This window comes from Castanea sativa, chromosome 3 (genome assembly GCF_040712315.1).
Source record: "Castanea sativa cultivar Marrone di Chiusa Pesio chromosome 3, ASM4071231v1".
Taxonomy (NCBI): Eukaryota; Viridiplantae; Streptophyta; class Magnoliopsida; order Fagales; family Fagaceae; genus Castanea; species Castanea sativa.
The window spans coordinates 39,477,816-39,505,329 of record NC_134015.1 but is presented as its reverse complement, the minus strand read 5'-3'; the positions used below and the strand labels follow the sequence as shown (position 1 = coordinate 39,505,329).

The window sequence follows — 27,514 nt, the reverse complement described above, 5'->3', positions numbered from 1 at the left end:
TGATACAAAAAAACATTATAAATAAATTTTATTAAAAAATGAATATTTTTACTAACTTGCCTTTTGAATTCCTAAATTTTTTTTTTGTTTTTATTTTTGTACGACATAAATTATATATATATATATTACATTTTTTATTATTCCTACAATAAATGAACATATGATTATGAAATATATTACTGTTTATTAAATTAGTCCAAATTGCAAAAAAAAAAAAAAATCTAATAAGATCACCACAAAAAAATTATCACGCGCAATGCGCGAATTTGGACTAGTTAGATAAAAGATATTTGTCAAGCATTTATTAGTTTCTCAACTAAGCGCACAGAACCTGGAACCCCATGTTTTTCATTTGATTCCCCCTCATTTTTAACTTTAAATAAGACAATGAGAACATATGCTAGAAGCCACATTAAATTCTCATACTGCCACATCGTAGAATGTTTATCAATTCTCATGTTTAATAATTGGCTACGAGAGTCACACTTCACTACATACATGCATTAATTGATACAATAGAATAAATTTTGTTAGGTACATGCGCATATGAATATTTTTCTTTGATCTCAAGCATGTGAATAATTGATTGCTCCAAGATGCACACCTGATCAGGAAAAATAAAAAAAGCAAGATGAATAGTTTTAAAAAATTTATAAATTGTCCACTAATAATAATTAAGTTACAATTGTTGAAGATGCCGTTTGAATGAGCTAAAAATAGAAAGACTTTTTTTTTTTTTTTGAGTGAAAGATAGAAAGAAAGACTCATTTAACAAATATATTGCATATTACACTTGTCAAATAAAATAAAATCACTTGTTATATTTGCGACCAATAAAAGATGATGACAATCAATAGAAAAACAAAAACAAATTTGGCATTGCAGCGAAATTTAAAACTATTCTTATCAATTAAGGGTGAAAGAACCACCCAGTAGAGTATTACTAAGATTTACGTAAACCAATGCTGCATTCCTTTCATAGATAGCATGCCATCGCTTTCTTTTCGTTTTCTTCTTTAAATATTATTTAAAAAATGTAATTCAGTATAGGTAATAGTACAGTAGTAATTTAATATTAAATGAGAACATTTTATTTCCTAAATTGAGGGAATGCCTCTGTGATTACATAATGGGTAAACCTCTACATAAAACTAACTACAGTCATTCCAAATTCCAACTAATCGGTTTAATTAATCTCAAATACACACACCAGCTAGATTGACAAGTTTGGGTACTGGTCTCGAGTTGCGACACGTGCTCGAACCCCCCCTCTTCGATGAAAATGTTTCCCTTTTAGATTCCCTTTAACTACAATCCAAGAGGTACAGCGTGAGATATTTTCCCATCCAACAACCAAATGTCTGAGAAAAAGGTGGGTCAACAACCATTCCCATTACCTAATTGGTCATTTTCATAATAAAACTGAGTAAAGTAAAACCACAAGCTTTCAAAGTAATTGGAAAGCCGATTTTATAGGAGGTATGCAGTAGAGAGAAGAAGTAAAGAGAGTTGCTATAAAACTATGGCACAAAAATTGTATTAATAGATTTTATAAAGTTGAGCATTATCACAAGGGGAATGCACTCAAGAGTCTCAATATCTTTTAGTCAAGGGCAGAAAAGCATATTCTAAAGCTAGGGTTCCTTAAATAAAAGATCCAGTGAAAAATGATAAGCTGATTCAGCTCAGCTCAATGCTCAATTGTTATAACTGGTAGGTCCTTTACCCTGCCTAACACAACTAAACCATACAAACTCTTTTAAGAAAATGTGTGGTGAGGGGTATGAATCCAAACATTATTTTTATTTTAATAAGAGAGAGAGAGAGAAAGAAAGAAAGAAAGAAAAAAGAGCAAACCTGGGGAGTACTCCATCAATGTTGGTCCAAGTGTGCCCAATAATTCTTTATACTGTAGATTGGTTCTGCAAAAGGTCAATTGGGTAAATACATACTAAAGTTCTTGCAATGATTAATACATACTAAAGTACTTGCAATGATTCTGAGCAAATGCACAGCTGAAAGAGGACGGAAAACCCCAAAAAGATGGCCCAAAATTGTATATTGCTAAGATAGTACTTACTGATTATCTATCTAAAATTTAATGTTATTGTTAGCAAATGAATAGAGAGATTGTTGGGTATAGTGTGAGTGAAGTCCCACGTTTAATAATGATGAGAATAACGTGCGGTTAATATAATATAGTTGAGCTCATGCTAATGTTGGTAAAAGCATCAAGCGCGTTTAAGGGCGTAGGCCTCTTGGAGCCTAGGCACAAAGCGCAAAGTGCAAGCATGCACCTGATTAAAGTAAAGAGCATAGTTTTCAAATATAATATCTCATAACTTCTAATAGAAATATTGGTAACATATAATAATAAAATAATAATAATAACTCAAACTTTGTATTGTATGTTGTATATTTTACCTATTAGGTAAGTGCAATTGTATAATGTTTGTAAGTACAAATTTTATCTAAGTCATTTCAATTCTTAAAATTTTTATATAGTAAAGTGAAAACAATTATCAATGGTCAATATTATAATAATCTAGTCATAGAAAGTTTATACATAATATTCTATATCATTCTCTTGTGCTTTATAGAAGTACATAACCATGATAGTTGTGATCAAATGATTTATATGGTTCAATCAACATTCATCTAAAAGTCAAAGACCAAAAAGCACAAGAATTGTAAATTAACTTTGTTTGTATCTTATGACATATAAATAAATAAAAATTGTTTGTGTAATACAATACCTAAGGATAGTGGTAGTGTAGTAAATCATTGGTCCATGTCCTTTATTTCAAGATCAAGCAATTAATTTTGATGATCCATATCTTTTTTAGCAATGAAATAAAAAAGCATGCCTAGGTGTGCTTTGTTTTTTTTGATAAGTAAGAATGATATATATACGAAGGGTTACTCTATGCCTGAAAAAACACAGAGCAACCTAGGAGATACAAGAAAAAGAAAACAAAGAGAAGAAAATTAGAAAAGGGAAAGGGAGCAAAGAAAAGAAGGGAGGGAATCACTAGACGTGAGTCCCCATGCGCGCGACCAATCAAAGAGAGTCCCACTAAAAAAAACAAGCAACTGATCACTAGAGCTATCCAAATCCTCAAAAGTCCTCCGGTTACGCTCCTTCCAAATACACCAAAGGATGCAAAGCGGGACTAAATTCCAGATCTGAGATGAATGCTTCCCCAACCAATTCCACCAACCAAAAAGCATTTCAGGAATCGATCTAGGCATAACCCAGGCCAAACCAAAAGTTAGGAAAACAAAGCTCCATAACCGGTAGGCCATTTCACAATGAAGGAGAAGGTGATCTACCGTCTCTCCACTATGACGGCACATAATGCACCAATCCACAAAATCCAATCTCCTCAATCTCAGATTGTCTCCCGTTAGAATCTTATTCCAAGCTACACACCAAACAAAAAAAGAAACTCGCCTTAGGGCCTTTGCTCTCCAAATAGCTTTCCAAGGAAAGATAGTAGAAGGAGAATTTCTCAATTTGTTGTAGTACGATCGGATGTCAAAAGCTCCATTAGACTTCAATTTCCATTAGACTTCAAGCTCCAAAAAAGCATGCCTAAATCGCGCTTCATTAAATGAGCTTTTTTTTGGTCTAGCAAAGCATTGAGAGCTTGGGGCTTCGAGCTTTGAGCTTAAGCTCGCTTATAATAACTCTAGCTCATACCCATTGGACTTAAGCCTTTTGGGTTAAGTTTATCTCTATATGTTATATTAACTACTCAAGAAGTCTCCTTAAGGTGTTTATCTCCCAACAAACTAAGATGTTTATCTCCCCAACAAAGATAAAAAAAATTAAAAAGAAAAAATGTGAAAAGGAGTTGTTTTCTATATGTTTGTCCCTCAAGCTAGAGCATACGTCGTATAAACCCAATGTGTGCAATTATCATAAAATAGTGGAATAGTAGGAACTAAGAAGCCTAACTCCTGAATAAAGTGTTGTAACCAAGTTAGCTCACTAGCAGTATGTGCCATCGCTATGCATATGTTTTTGCACATGATTGAGCAACTATATTTTGCTTCTTTAGTTTTCCATATTATTGGGCTTCCTCCCAAGGGGCAACACCACATAGTGACCTTCTATCTGAAGGTGATCTTGCCTAGTCTACATCAGGGAAGCCTTCTACCCTAAGATGATCTTGGTAAGGTATCGAACGATTCTAATAGCAACATCCAAATATGAGATTCTTATGACTTCTATGAAATGACTCACCACAATAATTGTGTAAGAACTGACTCGAACAAAAGAGATCTTGACCATAAGAGAGAGTGTCTCATCGTTATCAATGCCATTAGTTTGGGTATAGCCATTGACAACTAACTATCCTTTGAGCCAATCAACAGAACAAGAGAGAGTGTCTCATTGTTATCAAGGCCATTAGTTTGGGTATAGCCATTGACAACTAACTATCCTTTGAGCCAATCAACAGAACCATGAGATGAAACTTAATAGTATATACTCATTTACAACCAACAATATGTTTCTCTGGAGGCAAGGGAACAAGATCCTAAGTTCCATTTTGATGTAAATTAATCGTCTCCAACTCCATGGCCTGCCTCCAACCCAAGTTATAGAGTGCATCCTAAAAAGATTTAAGGATGGAGACACAAGAAACAGTGGAAACAAACCAAGAAAAATGAGACAATGACTGAGAAGAAACAAAGTTATTAATAGGGTGTTTAGTAACATAGGAACATGTACAAGTTTCCAGAGAGCAATGAGAAGTGGATTGGAAACAGTAGACAGTGAAGGATCGATAGAGTGAGGATGATAGAGGGGACACTGGAGCTTGTCTTCTGTGGACATTTGGTGTATACTTGTAATGGAGCTAGGGCCTTTAAAGGCAACGACTTGGGGAAAGGTACAAAAATAGGTGAAGACAATAAAGAACTCGAAGTTGGAAAAGGGGTATAAGATGCAAGAGTCCTAAATTGATATTCCTCAGAAGAATTAACACCATGGAAATATGATTGAGAATCAATAAAGGTAACAACACTTCTAAAGTAGCAGTATAAGACTAGAAAGTAGTACTGATTTCCCTTTTAAGTCTGGGAATAACCAAGAAAAACATACTTAGTGGAGCAAGGACCAAGTTTGTCAAAACCTAGTCCAAGATTATGAATGCAACAAACACACCTGTTCCAAGAGGCAAATGAAAGACTAGAGAAGAAAGTATAAGATGGAGTGAGGAGATGCTCCATCAAGAATAAAGAAAGGCATCATGTTGATGAGGTAACATACAATCAATACAACATCGTTCCAAAACCATTTGGGCGTGTTCAAATGAAACAAAAGGGCTTGAACCACATTAAGAAGATGTCTATGTTTTAGCCCAACAACACCATTTTGTTGTGGCAGATGAAGATAAGTAGTTTGGTGTACAATGCATTTGTTAGATAGTTAAGAAGCAAAGGACGACTATGAGACATTCTTTGGCATTGTCAGATCATAAGATGTGGATTTTTTTTGCCAAACTGGGTTTTGATTTCTTTATGAAAAAAATTTGGAAATGGACAGTAACTCATAGTGTGTTTTCATTAAAAATAACCAAGTCATTCGGGAGTAGTCATCAACAAAGGTAACAAAATATCAAAACTTATTTGACACAATGTGAAAAGGATTTCAAACATTAGTGTGATAATCCAAGGGGTTTAGAAACCCAACTAACAATACTAGATTGAAAAGACACAACGGTATTTCCTAAATTAACATGCTTCACAAGATAGAAAATATGTGACCAAGACTCCTGACTTAACGCTTCCAAGTGGATTGAGGTGGGTGAGCAAACAGACAATGCCACTAGAAAAGCGATAATGAAGACTGAAGTTGCCGTGAGCATAGACGGGAGCAAAATCTAGGTAGAAGACCTCCAATCATCCACTTTGTCTTGAGATCCAAAAATATAGAGAGCAGGATAAAGACTAACACAGCACAAAAGATCTTTGGTGAGTTTACCAATTGACACAATATTTAAGGGAAAATAAAAAATGTGTAAAACAGATAACTCAATATTGGAACTAAGAACAGTGCTTCCAGAGCCCTGAATTGAGGCTAAGGAACCATTGGCTAAATTAATATTCTAAGGTCATCTGACAAGATGATAATCAAAGGGATGAGTAGACACATGAGTCGTATGTTTGATTGCACTGGAATCAATGAACCATGGATCGGAAGTAAAGGATAAAAGATAATGGAATGCAATACTTGACTGGGCTAGAGTGGCTGTGGAGGAAGCTGCTCATTTATGATGGGTGAGGAGCTGAGCATACTCATCTTTCAGGATGGAGATCATGTCTGTTTTTTGGAGGGTGGATCGTCTTGGGAAAAAATCACCCAAAGAGAAGGCATGATTGGCAGACCCAGAGGATTTGCCATGTAGGTCCCAATAGTAATCCACCAAATGTTTGTTGCAACTGCAATGCTTGCACTTCTTAAGTTCCTGATTTGTTGCAACTTCAATGCATGCACTTCTTAAGTTCCTGATTTTCAGAGCATCTACACTCCCCTCGAATCTTGTCCTCGGCATGCACTACAACTACCTCAACTATCTCAACATCCTCGTGATCCACCAAGACCTCAATGAAAGGCAACAAATGCAAAGAACTGGCTAGGACCGGTGTCCTTATCAAAAAAAAGAGTGGAGTGCTAAATCTAAGAATAAACCTCATGGAGAGAGGGAAGATTGAAGCCAGACAAGAACCATGCGTAGCCTGACTCATACTCAAGCATCAAACCACTAAGGAATTGAAGGACATCCACATCCTGACACTGCTTCTCCATACAAATGATGTCATTTGTGAGTGGCCAATACATATTCTGCTCTTGGAGTACACCTATGACATATGAGTATACCCCACCAAATTTTGATTGGCTTACTCAAGCATGAAATATTGCATGCATACATCATACAAACTAGTGGCGTTCTCAAATCTAGGATAGATGTGCTGCAACTGAACCTAAATAGCCTTCGCAGGTCAAAGATGCATCAAAGTGATCGCAATGCTAGGTTCACTAGTGGATAACATGAGGGACATGATTACATTACCCTCTTCATTACAAAGACTAGTTGAGATAGCTGAGGTGGTAGTAGTTGAGCTATCTAAGCTAGTTGTGTCGCTTGCAGACACCGAGGATGTTGGCTTATCAGATGTGCAAATAATCCTCTTCCTTGTAAGAATACCTCTACTTATTGGGCCCAATAAATGTTACTCTTACTATTAAATTTAGTGCATGTCTTAGGAGAATTTGAAGTAGACAAGGAAGAGATAAACTTAGTTCTCTAGCCATTGAATCAACAAATAAGTAGAAATCTCAAAAAATTTATACAAGAAAATGGAAAAATTCAAGAAACAACCTCAAAAATCCCATTAAGTAAGCTAAACTAGCAAAGAAAGTCATTGAATCAGGAAAAAAATAGCTCAACCAATCAAAAAATAGTTGTACCTACTGATATTGGGCTTAACCACCAAAAAACACATTGTACTGACCAAAATACTACAAAATGGAAGAATTAGCCTGAAGCAGCCTAAAACACACTATATCAACCAAAAAATGACAGAATCGACTGAAATGAGTTGAAACTAAATTTACCCGAGTTCGAAGAACTAATCAGAATGCCCTTATCTAAGTTATGCTATCCTTATACATGATAAGAAATCAGTATCTGGAAGAACCAAACAGACATCCAAACAACCAATCAAAATACCTTTAGCCAGACTAAGCTATCCTTATTCAGGAGAATAAAAACTAATCTCCGAGAACCAACAGGGGAACTAAACACCAAATTATGCTTATCCAGGATTTAACTATTCTTATCTAGAATAGGGGATAACCAACATTAAACCAAACAGGGGACTCTGGCAAGTGGCAAGTACCTTCACCATTGATGCTCAAAATCTTCGATGAACTTCGCCGGCATTGACATAGCTTATTGACAACTAAAAACAATCAAACATGCAAGTTTGTGCATTGAGAACCACCGATGATGGTGCCAAAACTACCAAAAACCACCAAAAAAAACTTTAAAAAATCCACCAACATTTCCCAAGCAATGCCGATCAAACCGACAAGTCAACAAATCATTCTTACACCAAAAACAACACAACAGATGAAGAAGATAGTTTTCTGATGTTTTCATTCACCTAATGTTATTCAAGTCAACAAATTGTTCAACTCAACATAGCCAAAACCAACCAATAGAAAAATCGTGATGCAGGAGCAAAACTAAAATTATTTTAGAATTTATATTTCCAGATTTTTGTATTAATCTCATAGGAAATTGGATGATTGTAGACTTTAATTCAGATAAGGTTTAGATTTGAGATTAGATAGGGATTAGATTTGAGATTAGATGGGGATTAGTATTTGAGTCCAGTTAGGATTAGTTTTCATTAGTTGTTATCTTTTATCTCTTTATTTCCTGGAAGCTCTAGCTCTATATAAGCTCGTGCTTATTTGTATTCTGAGGAGAGATGATTGATTAATGAAAGCTGATTCTAAGGGTTTATCTTTTCATTTTCTTTTTCTTTTATTTTCATATTGATTGTCCTGCATCAAATTGCCAAGAATAAAATAGACAAGGGTAAAAAAAAGATAAAAAGGAAACAGGAAATGGGAATGAACCAGAGGCAAGGGAACAATTCAAATTCCATGCTCTAATACCATTTTTGAATGAATGGAGAAATAAAAAGGGAAAATATGAAAAGTTGTTTTCTATATGTTCAGTCCTCACCCAATCCATTCCAGAAGATTTACAAAACACTAAAAATAATATTTTGATAGTGAGTTGATAAGGATACCTCATCAATAGTATCTTCTAGAAGAGTCTAGAATAGGGACACCTCACCAAGGATATCTTTCTAGAAGGATACAACTCTCTTTCTAACAGTAACTCAAATTAAAATTGAACTAAAAAATTATGTTAAAAAAAAAAAAAGGAAAAAAGTAATGCGATATGTATAAAAATTTTAGAAAATTTATGTTACCAACTAACATGGCAACTTATGTGGCAGTGCATAGCAAACCATTTTAGTGTTGACATGACAAATAACATGTCCCAAATGCACAAAGGACATACACAGCAAAGTAACTCAACTACTAAATCAGTTTATAAAAAAACTATTTGTGTATGTAGCATCTTGCAAAAAACAAACGTTGGACAGAAATAGGCTTCCAGAATATTTATATATCTTCTAGCTGCTAAAGGCCTAAAACAAACAACACATTTTTTTATTAGCAAGAGTAAGAGAGAAGGGGTCTTTCAAGTTTCAACAGATTGATCTAGTCCATCCCGAAGCTAGCTAATTTGGCATACTTGAGTGGGTTGACACATGCCTACTTTAGGCTGGTACCCAGGTTTTATTTCAGGCTCACAATTGAGATACGGTTAAGCATGAGCAGATGCAATAAGTTAATTTTATGTGAATGATGAGAACAAGATGGGTAGTGATAAAGGGATATGGTCATGGTGGGAAAGCTGAGGCCAGGGGTTGGATCAAATATGAATGTAAACAATAATGAGCCCCATTAATTTTAGGAAGTCAGATCACAGAAACTCGTTTGAGATTAAGTGGAAAAACTTATAAATTTGTCCTAACTTGGTGCTTTCATTAAGCCCTCTAAACCTACCTAAGGAACAGGAAACTATGGGAGTAATTTCACTTCTTTTTTTTCGAAAAGAGGGGGATGGAGGAGTTATGAAACTAGTATATACAGTTAGACCCAAGTGATGTGTGAGATCTAATTTTCTCTGTGGTGGCACCAACTGTGGCACCAAGGGGATTTGGACACTAAACAGAGTTTGTCATGCAGATTTGAAGTATTCCTTGCAAGGTTAATTAGAAGTTCACATCAAGACAATTACAGAGAATTGAAGTTCAAAGCAGAGGAACTACCTTTGATTGCAGGACCTTTTGACTGTCACTGAAATATTGATTTGGATGATTAATCCCAGCATCACATGATGTTCCATGTACAGCTTCAAAAGTCAAGGTGCATGCCAACTGCATATATGTTATCAAGTTGTTCACTAATCTTAACCAAGATTTCAGAACTAATACAAAGACACCAGGAAGAAAACTTATAGGCAGCTGTCCCAACCTGATAATGTCTATTTCGCACTTTGTCCAATACATCTTCAACTGCCCTGTTACTTAGTCCCATTTTACCAAGGGCAGCTCTTAGATTCTCCTCACTGTTACAAAAGAATTGATATGACAATAGGAAATATCAAATAGAGTTCCTTCACAAGCTTCCCAAAGTGCCGTCATTGTCAATACAATATGCAGTGCTTAAGTAATTAGAAGTAACTAAGAAATGCAGCATCATATTTATGAATAGATATAAATGTAGTTTCCCTAGTAGACCTAGAGCAAAAGAAAAAAGAAAAAAAATTTCACACATTGACTCATTTCATGGATACACTTATTTGGAATGTCACTGGTTTATCTTTGTCCTGAAGAAAAGAAAAATAGAGAGGATCACTGAAAATAAAAGTAATAACCTAACATATTTATCTCACATAGTAAATATGCCCTACCTTGTAATTGAATCTTAACATATTAAATAGCTTCTACCAAGCTAACAGGAAGGATGGAAAAGAACTAGTTCAAATACTTTTGGTCATGAGCAACAAGTACCTTAGTATACCCGTAGGAGAAATGCAATTAGGGTAGCAAGGATTCATATGGTGAAGTCCAGAAAGGATGTGATCACGATTGTGTGATTTGACCGTAAGTTTTATAGCAGTTTAGAGAGTTTAATTCCATCATTTCTAGTTGAAGATACTTACAATAACTATAATAAAGCTATAGAAGTGACCTGAAATGTCGATAGGGGCATCCATGATGATCTCCTACGCCAGGAGCTGAAGTGATGATCTTTTGACAAGAATAAGGTGTATAATCCTGCATACATATAGAAATAAACAATATTTTTTTTGATAGGTAATCAGAAATCTTATATTAAAGAGGGATAAAAAATAAAAGTGAAGTACAAAATGTTCATGATGATGAACAACAAGAGAAAATAAAACACACAACACAACAGCAAGGGAAGAGTCAGGAAGCTAATCCAAGGGAAGACATAAACTCAGGGAGAGAAGAACACTCAGTAAAACCCCAACAACGAGATCACTCCAATAGACTACGTTGGCATAATATCTTTAACTCCTCCAACGTCTTTCTTTATCTTCAAAGATCAACGATTTCGCTCCAACCACACAATCCACATTAAGCACCCTGAAACAATATTCTAAATTTCCAAATTATGCTTCCCAAGTCACTGATGCCAACTAGATAACAAACTCGCCAACGATCCCAGCATTACCCAAAGAATGCCAAAAGCCTGAAGCATGAAAGCCCATAGGGAATGAGTAATAGGACAATGAAAAAGAAGGTGGTCTACCGACTCCCCATCACAACAACACATACAACACCAATTAGCCAAAGAGCGACCCTTCAGTATTAGATTATCCAAAGTGAGGATCTGACCATGTGCAGCAGTCCACAAAAGAACACCACACGCTTAGGAATTTTTGGTTTCCAAACACCCTTCCAAGGAAACTAAGAATTCGAAGCACCCTGAATCACATGATAGTAAGACCGAGTGTCAAACTTACCATCCCCTTTTAGTCGCCAGCTAAGAGTATTTCTCCTATCACCTCGAGGAATAGGAGGTTGGATAAACTAAAGAAGAGAATAAGAAGCAGCCAACTCCCAATCTTCAAATCCACACTTTAAAACCTTAAAACCTTAAATTCCACACTCTAACAGTACCCCCTTCTAGAGCCCACAAAACCTCCGAGATGCAAGCATCCTTGACTGTTGAACACACATAGAGCTCAGGATAGCAATCTTTTAGAGTATTCTCACCAATCCACCTTTCATGCCAAAAGCGGATATGAGTTCCTTCACCCACTACAAAGGACAGACGCTTAGAAAAGCTTTCCCACCCTTCATTAATGCTTCTCCAGAGGCCACACCCATGAGCTCTCTTGCAGACTTTAGTGCACCACCCCCCTTGCTCCTCACCATATTTTGTGGAGATGACTCTCCGCCAGAGATGGGTAACTTCATGACCAAATCTCCACAACCATTAAAAAATTATTAAAAATATTTTTATTTATATTTTTAATATATTGCTAAGCATACTTTTTCACATTATATAAACATATACCAAATTTAAGAGAAATAGTAGATAATAACTAAAACATGATGTCCATAAATTAAATACAACCCACTTAATACTTTTTTTCAAGAAAAAATTAAGTTAAACTAAATCCTTAATACCCCCACTTAATAAAGCCACCTTCATGTGTGTTTGAAAATCGTTTTTTTTCCCTTTTTGCCCTCAGTTATTTTTGTTTTGATAAACTTTTTGCCTTCAGTTAGTCAGTCACTAATTGCATAAATAGATTTTTCATCCTAGGGAATCACAATCACACAATTGTCGAAGTAGCAAGAAAAGCAAGGCCGGTTCTCAAAAAAAAAAAAAAAAAAAAGCAGAGCCCTGTAGTGGCAAACTGAGAGACACACAGAGAGAGCCGGTTCTCCAAAAAAAAATATTTCTCCAAATTTCTTTCTTCCTCTCCTAATAATACTGTTTCCCATTCTCACCCGCAATCCTTCACGTGTCCCACAGAATTACACAAAGAATCTCTCTCATGTTCCCTTCACGTGTTCTGGCATGATTTTCGGCCGTCTTGGTCAGTTTCGGCCGCCGGCCAAAACGATCCGATTCGGCCGGTACGACCTAATTATGGCCGAATCGAAGCCAAGTCGGCACGAATAGGAGCCGAGTCGACGTGAATCCCAAAAAAAAAAAAATCAAACGCGGCACCGACGCGCGGGCAGCGGCATCGGTGGCCGCACCCCGCGTCGAACTCCGGTGCGGCACCCTCCCAGTCACGTCGGTGCTTTCCAGATAAAAATTACGTAAGGAGACTTGAGAGAGTACTCTTTAAAAGCATGAGTCTACCACCATTAGATAAATGGAGAAGCTTCTACCCAGATAGCTTCTCCATTTTCTCTAAAATAAGATTCCAAATAGCAGCTGCCTTAAAAGAAGATCCCAACAACATCCCAAAATATTTCATAGGCAACCTGACCACTCTACATTGAAGAATATTAGCCAAAGCATCTATATTATTCACCTCCCCAACGGGAACGATCTCACTTTTCCCGACATTGACCTTCAACCCCGTAAAGGCCTGAAAACAAGACAACACCAACCTTATGGACAACAGCTAATCTCTAGAGGCATCACAAAATAAGAGTGTCATCAGCAAATAACAAATGGGAAATACGCACACCAACATCGTTCACAACTCCCACATGAAATCCTCGAATAAGATTACACTCCTCTATATTCTTCAAGAGTCTACTTAGAACCTCCATTATCAAGAGAAACAATAGCGGGGATAGTGAATCCCCTTGTCTCAATCCACACGAGCTTCCAAAAAAACCTTCAAGGGATCCATTTATTAAGACTAAAAAACAGACAGACGTAACACAAGCCTTAATCCACCCCCTCCATTTCAATCCAAAACTCATCCGGCCCAACAAATAGAACAAGGCCTCCTAGTTCACATGGTCATAAGCTTTTTCAATATCAAGCTTGCATACCACCCCCGGACTTCTGTTCTTCAACCTGCTATCTAGGCATTCATTTGCAATAAGCACTGAATCCAAAATCTGTCTTCCGCCAACAAACGCATTTTGAGTCTCAGATATGAGCTTATCCAAAACCATCCTCAACCTATTAGCCAACATCTTAGCCAGCAGCTTGTACACACTACTCACCAAACTGATGGGACGAAAATCCTTGATGTTAACGGCATTACATTTCTTGGGGATTAAAGTGAGAAACGAAGCATTCATAGACCGTTCAAACCCAGAGTGCCAATGAAAATAAACGAAAAAATCCATGACATCTTTTTCCACCACACTCCAATTTTTATGGAAAAAAGTCATGGTGAAACCATCAGGACCAGGGGCTTTATCCCCCTCCATCTCCCTTAATACCTAGATGACTTCCTCCTTCGTGAACTCCTTCTCTAACGATAACCGCTCACCCTCTTCAATACAAGCAAAATCTAGCCCATCCATAGTGGGACGCCCCACCTCAATTTCCTTAAACAATCCTTGATAGAAAAGAACTAACTGAGAGCGAACATCAGACCCATCCTCATAAAGAACACCATCCACCTCAATCCTTTTAATTTGATTAGCATTTCTATGGGAGTTTGCTAATCTGTGAAAGAATCGAGTATTATTATCGCCCTCCTTCATGTACAAGGCTCAAGACTTTTGCCTCCAGTAAATCTCCTCAAGAAAAGCCAATTATTCTGTCTCCTTTGATTTGAAGGCAACGAATTTGATCTTCATCTGAAAGACCCACCAACTCCTCTCTCACATCTAAACCCATCAACTTAGTCAACAAGTTCTTTTTTCTAAAAGCCAAATCACCAAACTCCTCCCTATTCCATTTTTAAAAATATACTTTCAGAGCCTTCAATTTTTTAGCCAAAATGAAGCTTGGAGAGCCCGCGAAACTGTACCCATCCCACCATTACTTTACTCTATCAGCAAACCCTCAACTTTCAACCACATATTTTCAAATTTAAAGGCACTTCGACCACACCGAACAACACCAGCTTCCAACAAAAGTGGGCAATGGCCAGAAAGAATGCGTGGGAACACACGTTGGGAGACATTGAGAAAGTGCTCCTCCCAATTAAGAGAAACCAAAGCCCTGTCTATTCTTGACATAGATGAGAGACCAGAATCTCTAAACCAAGTAAAAGATGCCCCCTCTAACGGTAAATCAACTAAAGAATTATTCTCAATAAAATCCAAGAAAGCGAGCATAGCTGGGCTAAAAGACTCACAGCCAAACCTTTCACTAGGGTACCTAATATTGAAATCACCTACAAGACACCATGCCATGGGCCACCTAGCACGCATCTGAGATAACTCTTCCCATAAAGTAGACCGTTGTCCATTGTCATTAGGACCATACACACCTATACAAGCCCAAACAAAGTCATCCACCACTCCTCTCAATAATACACTAACAAAGAACTGTCCAACAATAACATCCAACTTCTCAAAGACCCTCTTATCCCAAATCAGCAAGACCCCTCCCGAAGACTACACAGCATCCAAAGCAGCCCAATCAATAAAAAGACTACCCATAAACTCCAAACAAAAGCAATATCGCAAGAAGATACTTTCGATTCTTGAAAACAAACAATATCACATTTCCACTCTTTTAGCAGATTCTTACAAACCACTCTCTTCCGGGGGGTCATTAAGCCCCCTTACATTCCAAGAAAGTAATCGAAGAGTCATTTAAGACTATCAGCACCCCCCTTCCCACTCCTAGCAAAGACACCGTTGTAATTAACATAAGAAATAAGCTCCTTAAGCTCCCTGAAACCTCTTGTCCCTGAGTTTGCAGGTCGCTTAGACACCCGAACATCATTCACCTTAAGACATTCCTGTTCCAGTATGCGAAAAAGAGCCAAACATTGAGCTTCATGTTTCACTATAGGAAACCCACCATTTTACAAAAAAATTTCATCAATTGTAACACCAAATTCGAGGGTGGCCCAGACTCCATTACCTGAGTTCCCTCGATAGAGTCCTGAGCCAGTAGACCAACACTAAGATCATTAGGTTCCCAACGAGACAAAGGATCACAATCCAATACCCAATTATCCTTCTCTCCACAGTCACAACCACTGTCATCCACCCCACTGTTTTCCCACGGTAGAGAGTGAAGTCCAAAATCTGGCTGAACTTCCCCATCAGAATCCACTAATCCACTACTCCTTTCTTCTTCATGGGCTTCCCCTTCCCCAACCTCAGCTTCCAACCCATTACCCAAGACTAAGAGAGGGGAAAATCTATTGTGAACCACCCATGGTTGCCAACAAAGGATCGGCGACCCCTCTTTCAGAATCAGAGGCTCAAACCCTGCCACTGCCGAGCTAATCACCATATCACCGGTGAACCCAGCGTCCCACTTACCCATTCCCTGAGTTTCCTCGGCACCGGAGCCTGTGAACCCAGAGAAGTCAACCTTGCCGAAGTCGGGATTGACTAAATCAGCTCTCCAGCTTGGCTCTGATTCTTTACCGGTCGCCGGAACACCCAACATTCTCATCGGCGTCACCCCATCGACCCTCGAGCTCGCATCCCCTTGTCTCTCAACAGGAGGCAGAGCCCGAGACTCACTCACGCCCAAGGCCACGATTTCAGAACTACCCCGCTGCCTGTGGACTGGGTTTGCCAAAGGTTGGCTTTGGCGTGGCCTCCAAACAGGGCCGGATGGGCCGGATGTACTACTCTTATGAAACTTTTGAATAGTGGACTTTTGAGGTTGCACCACTTTTGGGCCCACTTCCTTAACCTCAGACCATACTATAGCCCAATTTCCATCTATCCCACGCTCCAAACGCATAATCAGATCCAAAGTCAACTCAGCTTTAACCCCTTTATTTTCAATCCCATTTATTGTTGCCAACATCTTCACCCCAAGTTGCTCTCTCTGCCCCAAGTTGCTCTCTCTGACCCAGAGTACTTACCTTGCAGGTAACATCGTTATTACGGCTAAATTCTAACACAATCTTCGCCCCAGGATGGTCCCTCTGTCCTAGGATACTTCCCTCACGGTTTTCACGGCTAGAGACTGACAGACTCTTCACCCCAGGTTGCTCAGGATTTGTATTTTGAATCACTACAGTTTTATTCTTACCTCATCACCACCGCCACCGTTAGTTTTCCGTTTCCCCGCCGCCACCGACGCAAAGGATATTAAGGCATCTCTAAAGGGAATACCAGTGATTGCTTGCTTGGGAGCTAGAGACTCCGAGTCTATCACCTTTCTCAGGTGTAACCCAAACCCTCTCCAGCCACTACCCGTCTTCCCTTCTGGCACCCCTATAGAACCCTTATGACAACCATGAGTGAGTTCCGAAATTAGTAAGAAAGCTCCGTGAGAGTTGGAACCTAGCTAAAGAATAAAGCATGTCCCCCTCACGGAAAGATTTTGCAAACTGACCACTAGACTGCCCGGAGATCAGTTCTTCGACATTGAACAGCAGTCTCTTTGCACTTCCTTTTCCCATAAAAATTTATCTTAAAGAATCTCTGCCTCTCTCGTAAATACGCAGCTGGTAAAACATACCACCTTCCTCAACTAAAAACTCAAAAAGATTTTGATTCAACGAAGAAAAAAACGGAGCCTCCCATATTGAAGCAACAGATTGTTAAAGAAATATCAAGCAAAAAGATTATTTGAACCAAATAAATGATTGTGAATGTCGACCATGTTGTTTATTATAAAGCTTTGAGCAACAGGGGCAATAAATTCAGAATTTTTACTTGAGTAACAGGGGCAATAATCTCATTTTGACTTGAATTTCTTTCCCTTGGTCTAATTCTTCCTCAGGTTCTAGAATCGATTGTTCACAATATTTAAATGTCACAAACACATTCATACAAGTACACAAAGGAAGTACAACTTCCTCTCAGGAACTTTTCTAACAAGAGGTCAGCACCTTTAAGAAAAACATGAGTAGGAAACTAAGACTAGTTCCACCCATTTCTTTTCTTCATTAGATGTTCCACTGATTTTTATTACTCCTGATATGATCTTCTGAACTCCTGTAAAACTCTAATAATGAAATCTCTAATCTCCATCCCAACAATCTTTTTAAGCAAAGAAGAATACAGCATTTAAAATTACTCTCTTAATGAAGTTTGTTGACTTACAGTTCTCTTCCCTTCTCTTCCATAATTATGACGAATGCTGTATGCATATTCCTTGTCAAACCTTTCAGAACCAACCTGTAACAAAAAGATTAAGCACTAAGCATAGGTTGAGAAATACTTGCAAGAAACAAGGCACTGCATACCAATTCGTCCAGTCACAAATAATATACCAAAATTTCTGCACGTATATGTGGGGAGAGGGAGAGAGAGGTCTATGATATAGTGTTTGCAAGAACCAGGGCACTGTATACCAAACATAAACTCACTGATGACATAGCAAAATTTCAGTGCACAGCCATGTATACATATTTTGCTAGTTTTATTTATTTTTTATGAAAACACATCTGTTGTTAGTTGTCACTAATAATTGATCTATGTAATGTTCAGGAGAATCCATAATTAAATATAACATTTGCAGTTGCCGTTTGCTTCCAACTTGTAATTGATGATACAAAGAATATTCATATGAACAGAAACCAAAGGAAAACATATACGCAAGATACTTCAAACAGCACCATGCTTACCCTTTGGGAGAACTCAGCTTTCCAAAATGCAAGGGCATCTTCCAGCTTCAATCCAACACCCTGCACATGGAGAAAAATTAACACATACACAATAAAATAACAACTAGTAACAAGGCACAGAAAAATATAAAAGGTAAATCGGTAACTATTTCGGCTTCCACAACATCACTATAAATAACCCTACTACTTTTGCATGTCTGATGCATGCAACTAGTAATCAAACTATGCATAACAATTATGCATGCTATAGTAAAGCTCGGATGTGATTAATTACTTGCATCACTTGTGTGTGAGTGTCTGCATGTGTGTGTGTGCATAAAAAAAGAACAGAATCAATTTAACCCAGTTACACGTGCCTACATAGAGAATATGTTGTGTACATGCATGAAATAAAAATACAAAGGCAAGTCATGATTGATAAAGCAGACCCCCAGGCAAATAAACTGCCCATAGATGCTGATTGTGAAGTGTGCAACACACTTATGTAGGTCATGTCCAACAAGGAAAAACACTCTTTAATTGCTTGTAGGAACAAAAGTAAGTAGATCTATTCTGTACCCAATAAGTACCAATATGCAATTAAAAGTTTACATGAATCATGCATCTATTTTCTGTTGGTGTCTCCTAATTGAAATGTTAATACAAAATGTGTAACAACTAACAACAGACAATAAAATGCATATCCAAGCAGGTAGGGAAATAAAACCTTGAGAAAGAGACCTAACTGCATCCTCCCTCCATGCTTTAGATGATGATCCTCTCTCAGCTGCACAATTGGCATAAAGAACCACATGGAAAGGAAGACATTAGTTTATTCAAAAAATACATTCTATACACATAGATGTAAATCGATACACACACACACCAAAAACATAGAACATAAAAGAAAAAGGAGATGAAGGATATAAATAGAATGATAACAACTAATTACAAAACATAATAACCCAATTCTATGAAAATTGTCTTACCTTTTCAAAAAGGTGGCGCATGCACAGAGGAAATGAACTCTTGGCTATTTGGTCAATGTCCTTTATTGATATCTCAGCAAATTCCCTTGGCTAAAGTGATATTCAACCAAAATTAACGACAATTAATTTACAAATATGTTATCCACAAGTAAGAGGATTAGCAAATATGATAAATAAAGTACCTGAGAATAGTCAGGTCCCAAGTAGCTTGAGCATAGGGCTTCTACAATCTAGGCAATGCCATAAAAATTGTCAAGCACCATACTTGAAAAAAAGATCTCTTCTTCAACCAATAAGGTTCACAATCCAATACTTACAGGAGTCAGCCTATCCTTCTCTTGTTCTCTGATTGTAGATGTCCACTTTCTGAAAGCAGAAACTGAAAGTTCTATCAATTTTAAAGAATAGACCCTTATTTTGACAATAAAGAATAACAAATTATGCAAGTTTATGCCTAATTCATAAGCAAACCATAGGCATGATGTGGACTAAATTAAGCAATAAAGATGATGTTTCAACATAGGAAAAGACAACTATCAAAATCCTTCAATTCCTGTCTTATTGGTATAATTGACATAGACCAAAAGCTAGGAGAAATGGCATCACCATCTTGGCATGTTGTAAAGATTCAGAAAGACATGTAAATTAAGTCAGCAAAACCAAATGGTTAAAAATAGAATACAGAAGTAAAAATGGTATCTCTTGCTCAAAGACTAAACGAGACTTTAAATTTAAGATTCAAACCCACATAATCAGAGGAGTTCAATTGGAATATGTTAGGAATAATAATAATTTTTGTAATCCCTTTAGTTAGTTAGTTAGTTGAAATAAGAACGAGTTAGTTAGGATTTAAGCACATGTGCTCATTTAACACATGGCTTAATTCTTAAAGCACATATTGAATTAACTAGCCAATTATCTTAAGTCATGTGGGCCAATGAAATTAGAGCTAGTCTCCTATAAATAGATTATTGTAATTCAACATTAGATATTAAAGAATAAACAAATTCTTTGCTTAGTGCATTTCCTCTCTTTCTTAATATTTCTCTATGGAGGGTGACTACCTCGAATTATGTCAATTTCCCTACAATTCTTATCCCTCCCCATTAAAAATCACTAGGTTCCTAATAGAATAACAATTGATATGGATCCAACAGAAGTACAACTAATCTATGTACAAAATTCCATATGTATAAAACTGTTCTTTCAGTAAAACTATCTATAAACAATAATGTATGTCCTAATTCCACATACTCAAAAATTTAAGGTTTCTCGCAATGGAAACAAGAAGGTTATGCAGCTCATTTTTATAATGTCTCTACACACCCTATCAACACTGCAATCTGTTTACTTGTAGACCAATGTAGATATTGCAAACATAATAATAGAAAGCTTTATGAACTTTAAATAGCAAACAACAACCTGTTTGTCAGAATGAGTGCCTTTGACAGATGACTGCGGAATTGTGTGGCAACAAGGGAAACCACCTATGAAGGGGGAAAAGGAAAAATGAGCTAATAAACATCTATCACTTATGAATGTGAAAAAAAAAATTAATGGCAAGAACAGTTTATAACCTGATTCATGGCAACGTATGCATAGCCTTTATGGATAAATACTCTTCGACCAGCTACAAGTTCTGGAACTTCTTCAAACGGTACCTTCATTGGGTTTGGGAAAAAACATATATATACACAAGTCAAATAAAAGTACAGAACAAGAGAAGAGATAACAATCTGAAAACTAAAAGCTGGGGGGAAGTTCATCCTTCCCAGATATGGGACACTTTAGTTTCAGTAGAGTTAATATCATCAATAAAGGCTCTAAGCATACATCTGCACGATGATGACAATTTGAATTCAAATTCTTTTGATACATAGCAATATCATTTTTTTATAAAAATCTCATACAGCAATAAAGCAACGCAGGCAATGGAACCATCAAAAGAAAAGTATTAACCAATAGGTCATCTGAACACACTACGGCCAAACACACATGGCAGTAAGAAGACTTATTTCCATATCCTATCCTAGGATATCTATTTAAAATATACATATATATATATACATGTATATATATATAATTTCTTATACAGCTGAATAGAAGTAAGAAAGCAAAGAACTAACCTTGTAGAATATTACATCAGCTGCAAAAGAAGGTGCAGAAACAAAGAGTGGAAAGCACATTAGAATACAAAGAAAAAATGAAAAAAGAAAATATATACTAACCACAAAAACTAAAAATTTTATGGCCAGTAACCTGGACTTCAAGTAGGATGAAACAAAATTTTCTAGAATTCTAGATCTTGTATCTTTCCAAAACAGCCAGTGAGCATGTCCCAAGTGAAGATATACCAAAAGCAGGATATGAAGTGGCATAGTCAGACACACATTTTAATATATTTGCGTTTTTAAGCAATCAGAAAACTGCACATGGCAAGGATGCTCAACCTGGAATTCTTTTCAACTAGATGAATTCAAAGGACTACCTAAAATTACCACCATAATAAACTTTGAAACCATCTCATTGGTAAAAAGATTCCCCCCCCCCTTTTGTTTACATTCAAAATGCAAGAAGCGTGTTATTTATCATTCAATATCTGCAACAGATATGTATTGTAAGACCATAAATAGAGAGATATTACCATGAGATCCCAGGACTCTGAAAATATAACTTGCAACACTGAAATCAAACTGAAAGAAAACAAATCCTAATTTAAGCGTTGAAAATTACATTCAGTTGGTCCTGGTGTGGATTTTATAGAGAGATAGGAACAATCAGAGTTTCAAGAACACAGGGAAAAACATATATAACATTCAGTCAAGTTTGTGGTTGGCACCCTCATAATCAGGAAGAAAACAGAGCAATAAAATGGTTATTAAGATAATAAAAGGCTACAGACGTCAATACCAGCTAACGGCTGACCAAAGGATTGAGCAACTTGCTTTAAGCCTTCCTTCACACTCTGTGGAGGAAAATATGTTAATATAATCATTAAATAGCATGATAGTTGAAACTCTGGAAGGCTTGAGCACTATATATTTGAGAGGAAGCATAGGCTAAGAATTTTTGTCACCAAGCGTATCTTACTTTTACAGTGATTACAAGTGTTTGCTAAGTGTTCTCTGAGAGAGAAAATCATTTTAACCAGATGGGATGTAATTACCTCTAATTCTGCATTGCTGGCTGCTCTGTAAGGAAGATCAAATTCTGCCATGAGTGCTCTCTGCAATCCAAGCAAAGCATCAATAACTGACTTGAATAAAAAAGAACATATACTATACAGAATAAGCAGATCCTACCTGAGCTTCAGGTCTTTCAAACAGAAGCCGGTAACGAAATAGGTTAGTCTCCATGGAAAGAAACCATTTCCTCAAGTCCTCCCTAAGACACCAACAAAATAAATCAATAAAAAAGGTATAAATTTATAGCAATAACTAAGGGGAAAAAAAAAAAAACCAATCTTACGTCCTGCTATACACGAGACGAAGAACGAAGTGAGATATTATATCCTTGTTGACAACCTCGGAGGCGTCTAGATGCCTCATATTTGCTTTCCATAGATGATCTGCCTGTTCAAAGCCTATAGGTCAATTTGGCATAAGGCCTATTACGGCGAAGTGATCAATTTTATTTGAGAAATTTACCAAATTTTTCATTTCTTCTGATTTCTTTCCACGGGATAAACCATCAGCAATCCCTTTAAGAACTGCATCCACAAATAGCTATAAACTACCACAACTCTTGAAGCTTTAAATTCAAGCTAAAAATGAGAATTTTCGCTTTTCAAATTAAAGAACGCTATAAAATTGAGCCAAACAGATGTTTAGGCTTAAAGTGACATAAGTAAACAGCTAAATATGTAAATTTTCTTTTCTTTTCTTTTCTTTTCTTTTCTTTTCCTACACAATCTTAGCAGCCAAACAGATCGGTAAAATTTTCAGCCAAAAAGTAAAGCCACGGTCAAAATCCTAGATCGCGATCAAATTGATTTGAAAATGGAGAGGAAAAGTTAGCGATTCAACAATTCGACGCTGCTTCTTTCTCGAGAATTTCTCAAGAACCAAACGAAGCCTAAAAACTAAAATTTCGTTAAAATTTCCGTTCTGAAAAAAACCTTCGCGCGGAAACAAAATTCACAGCCTTTAAAGTAAAGATGTGGATAGGTGAAACTGAGTACGAGAGAAAAATAATACCTCGGAGGCGATCCATGGCGTAAAGCTCGAAATCTTCGAGTCTGACTTCGAGCGGAGGAGCGGAGCGGTAGAGAGGGAGAGTGGGAAAGACGTCGATGTGGACAGGTTTTCTCTGAGATCCAATAATTTCCATTTTTCAAAACTCTATGTGAAATGAGCCGAGAGAGAGAGAGAGAGAGAGATGAACCCTAGTGGTTACTGGCTAGTGTTGCTGAAAGATAAAAACGCGCGCTAAAAGAGGGACTCCTCAAAATGGCGGGAGACGATTCCAATTATGTTCTCACTCAGCGCGACTCGGAGTTTTTTTGGGCTTAACGTGTCGCAAGGCCCATGACTCAGCAAAGTTGGGCCTACGCTGGGCCGCTGAAAGTTCTTAGCATGAAACCAAAATAAGGTTTTTTTTTTTTTGGTAACGGTTACTCTATTTTTGCAAAAATATTAGTTGCCACTTGCCACCAAAAAGGAAACATATTATTCATGTAACCTCGTTAAGAGAGTTGAGATTAATGAAGAAAAACCTAGGATAATATTCTTTTTTTTTAAGTCTCCACTTTGCAGAGTTTTTCATATTGAAACTCGATTTTCTGATACTCAAGTTCCAAATAAAGTTACATAACTAATATGTTTCATTTTCAGTTTGAAATCCACTTATTTTATTGAAACTAAAAATTTTTTACTGAAAATAGTCAAATACTATAGATAAGAGAAAAATCGGAAAACAACACCAAGTTGTAAACAATTTTGTTAGTTAGCAACGTTTCCAAATTATTTAACAAACTAAAATCTCAAATCTAAAACACTCGAGTTCACTGTAGCAAAACGAGTCTTAAAGACTCAAGTTCCATTGAAATCGAGTCTTTGAGTCTTGAGCTCATTAAATGAAATCAAGAGAAAATAGAGAAAAAGAGAAATAGGCTCAGAGAGAAAACGGAGAAAAAGCAAAAGGAGAAGAGGAAGAAGAAGCCATTTGCAAAAACCAAACCTAGTTCATTAAATGAAATCAACAACCCAAAACAAACCCAGAGAGAAAACGGAGAAAAAGAAAGAAGGAGAAGAAGAAGAAGTCACTTGCGAAAACCAAACCCACCCACCTGTTGTCATCTCAACGGTGAATCGGTGATGGCTCTTAGGGTTTGATTTAGGTCTGATTGGTCTAGAGAATGAAGAGCGAATGAAGAAAAGGAAGAATTGGGGTTTGATTTGGGTCTGGTTGATCTGGAGAATGAAGAATCAAGGAAGAAAAGGAAAAATAGTGGATCAACAAGAAAGGAAATCGAGTGCGTAAATCTCGAGTTTCACTACCAGCACTTGAGTTGCTATAGTGAAATCGAGCCTAAAAGACTCAAGATGTTAGTATCCTAAATAGTTTAAAAACATTGCTAACTAACGAAATTGTTTGGGAATTGGTGTTAGTTTGCAATTTTTTTTCATATAAATTAAAATAAAAGTGAGCTAAAATAGTACAGTGAGATCCATGAATAGTAACAAAAATAAGTTGAATAGTAAAATAAGTCAGCAAAACTAATATTTGTCAAACAAACACCAAGGGTCTGTTTGAAATTCGCTTATTTTGCTGAAACTGAAAACTTTTTTACTAAAAGTACCGTAAATAAAGGTAAAAGTTAGCTGAAATAGTATAGTAGGACCCATGAATAGTACCAAAAAGTGCAGTGAAACCCATGAATAATGGCAAAAATAAACTGAATAGTAAAATAAGCTGACTTTTTAATTTAGAGCCAAATGCACACCAAATATGTTTGCAAAAATAGCATAACAGGCTAAAATACTGGACCAAAATAACTACTTTTTTTTTTGTGCAGTAAAGGGTGTATCATAAGATTTTTTTGGGAATTTTATTAAGAACAACTAAACATATACAACATCTACTGTCAACTCAGTAGCACAAGGGATTGGAACATCTTTCAACCAAATATTAACTACAGTGCAAGACTAGACAAAATCAGCCAATTTACAAGCAACTCTATTGATATCTTGACTACATAGCTACAAGACAAGACCATGATGGAAATTTTGAACCCAACAATGAAAGTCTTGAAGCAAGTGACCATAAGAAGTCTCTGGCTTATTATGGTGCATTCCTTAGTTGTAGAACTGTGACTGATGCAAGATCATCCCATTCAAAAATAACATCATGCACCTCAATATCCAAGCAACACTGAGTTATATCAATAGACCCAGTGATAAAGCAATAAGTATGACCACGAACAAGTGATAATCTTGAACTCTTTGCAGCAATCACTTGGCCCAGTTCATGGTGAACAATAATTCCCCAATCTACAACAGTCTAGATCTGCAAACTCCTCTCTAGTCCAGTTAAATTTATACTTATTAATAGGATGGGAAGGCCATCTAGGTAATGGCAATGGCAATGTTGCCATAAATTTTGGTTTTCATCCCAATATCTAGAACCATCAGCAAGAATCTAAGAGGGATTCCGCAGCTGGCTACCAAACAAAAAGTAGAGAGAGTTTTGAGTTATAGTAGAGACAGAAATATGAGGTATGATTTTTAGTGATGAGAAATGAGTGATGGGTTTTGAGTTTTGAGTTAGGAGCAAACCAAAAACCCTCCAAATATTCCAAGCTGTCACGCAAACTTAGCCACCACCTCTATACTACATTGGTGGAACATTTTCTCCAATGAAGACCGAAGTTCTGAACCATACTCCATGAAAAGTCCACACACCACAAACTCATCATCTTGAGCACATAAGGAGCAAACAACTTCAGTTGGAACACCATGATGAGTCAAATTCTGTTTAGTAGGCAATATACTAACCACTACTCACCACAGGATTGCTTTAAGGCCTATTTGGTTTGAGTGATTTTCATCACTCATCACTCAATTCCCATCACAGAACCTTCCAAAAGCCTTGATCTTGAATAGCAGTTGATGAAACACCCTCCAAATCACATTGTTGTCGTGTCAAAGCCAAATGAGAAGCACTCCAAACCAAAAAATTGCTTACATTGTTTTTCATGCCAAATAAGCTGGTCATCTATACGAAAGTGCCAATTGAGTTGCAAAAGCAATTTTGTATAGTTTTGAGTTGGAATGGAATACAAAATGGAAATTGTACGATGATTGGTCCACCAGGCTATTGTTTGGTGGCCTATGGGCCTGGACTGAATAAGGGTTGTTCAGTAGACCCAATCCACACTGCTCAGCTCGAAGTGATCGTGAACTATTACTACCTCGGGATCCAGTAGTGCTCGGAGCCCATTCCAAGGTATCTCGGTAATGCCTTAGGGGAGGTCGCTCGCCGAACAACATCTAGCGACTGTCGTGAGTTCCAAAGCTGACACACCCGTTCCCAAAGTGGGACCCCCTTTTTGTCAGGAATAATCCCAAAGGCCCCCACATGCACGAAAAACCATCTAACATAATCATGACCAACCCACTAAGGAAGCTTATAAATAGAGGAGGAGAAGAAGGAGGTTGGTTGGACATTTCTGGGTGAGATATCAAAAAATAAGAGAGAAAACTAAGAAAGAGGAGAGAAAAGAGAGCTTGTTCGGGGAATTAATAGGAAACCGTCTAAAAGGTATAAAAATTGCATCTCTAGGAGCTTCCCATTGTAGGATATCCATACCCCCACAACAACAAGTAGATTGTAAGCACAGCCTAGTAATTATCCCATTAACCGAGTTGTATCTGCCACAGAAATAAATTTTGACCAAAGGTCCAACAAAAGTAGGACCCAATTTTGAACCTCTAGTGAACATAATACATGAAAATATTAAGACCGAATTTTCCAGATTTATCATTTGGTAAATAAATCCTTTAGTTTAGGAATATAACAAATTAAGCCCATTTAAGTAGAACCACGTTATGTTTCAGGTTTAATATGTGTTGAGGATTTAATTAAGGGTAAAAGCTATCACTCCGATTACAATTAACCAAATGAACTAATTAATGTTGGCATTTTTATGTTATTTTTGAAACAGACATTTAGCAGGTGATTTTTGCCATGCAATCTTCAAACTCCAAA

General features: G+C 36.9%; 1 protein-coding gene across 2 annotated transcripts; it reads right to left on the bottom strand.

Moving 5' to 3' along the window:
- Positions 1-396: 396 nt before the first annotated feature.
- Positions 397-23,724, bottom strand: LOC142628102 (putative DNA primase large subunit). Of its 2 annotated transcripts, none has more exons than XM_075802080.1 (20): positions 23,503-23,724; positions 22,954-23,015; positions 22,775-22,878; positions 22,609-22,690; positions 22,473-22,532; positions 22,217-22,271; positions 21,433-21,452; positions 20,884-20,967; positions 20,729-20,793; positions 19,624-19,672; positions 19,489-19,536; positions 19,307-19,396; positions 19,045-19,104; positions 18,339-18,398; positions 17,815-17,889; positions 10,856-10,941; positions 10,136-10,229; positions 9,931-10,038; positions 1,858-1,922; positions 397-604 (listed from the first exon to the last, which is right to left on the bottom strand). In XM_075802080.1, exons 1-19 carry the CDS (start codon positions 23,633-23,635, stop codon positions 1,905-1,907), a joined length of 1,353 nt encoding a protein of 450 aa, XP_075658195.1. In that variant the 5' UTR covers positions 23,636-23,724; the 3' UTR covers positions 397-604; positions 1,858-1,904. The 2 variants fall into 2 exon arrangements, with proteins under 2 accessions (XP_075658195.1, XP_075658196.1); XM_075802081.1 differs by lacking the exon at positions 397-604 and adding an exon at positions 998-1,308.
- Positions 23,725-27,514: the final 3,790 nt, after the last annotated feature.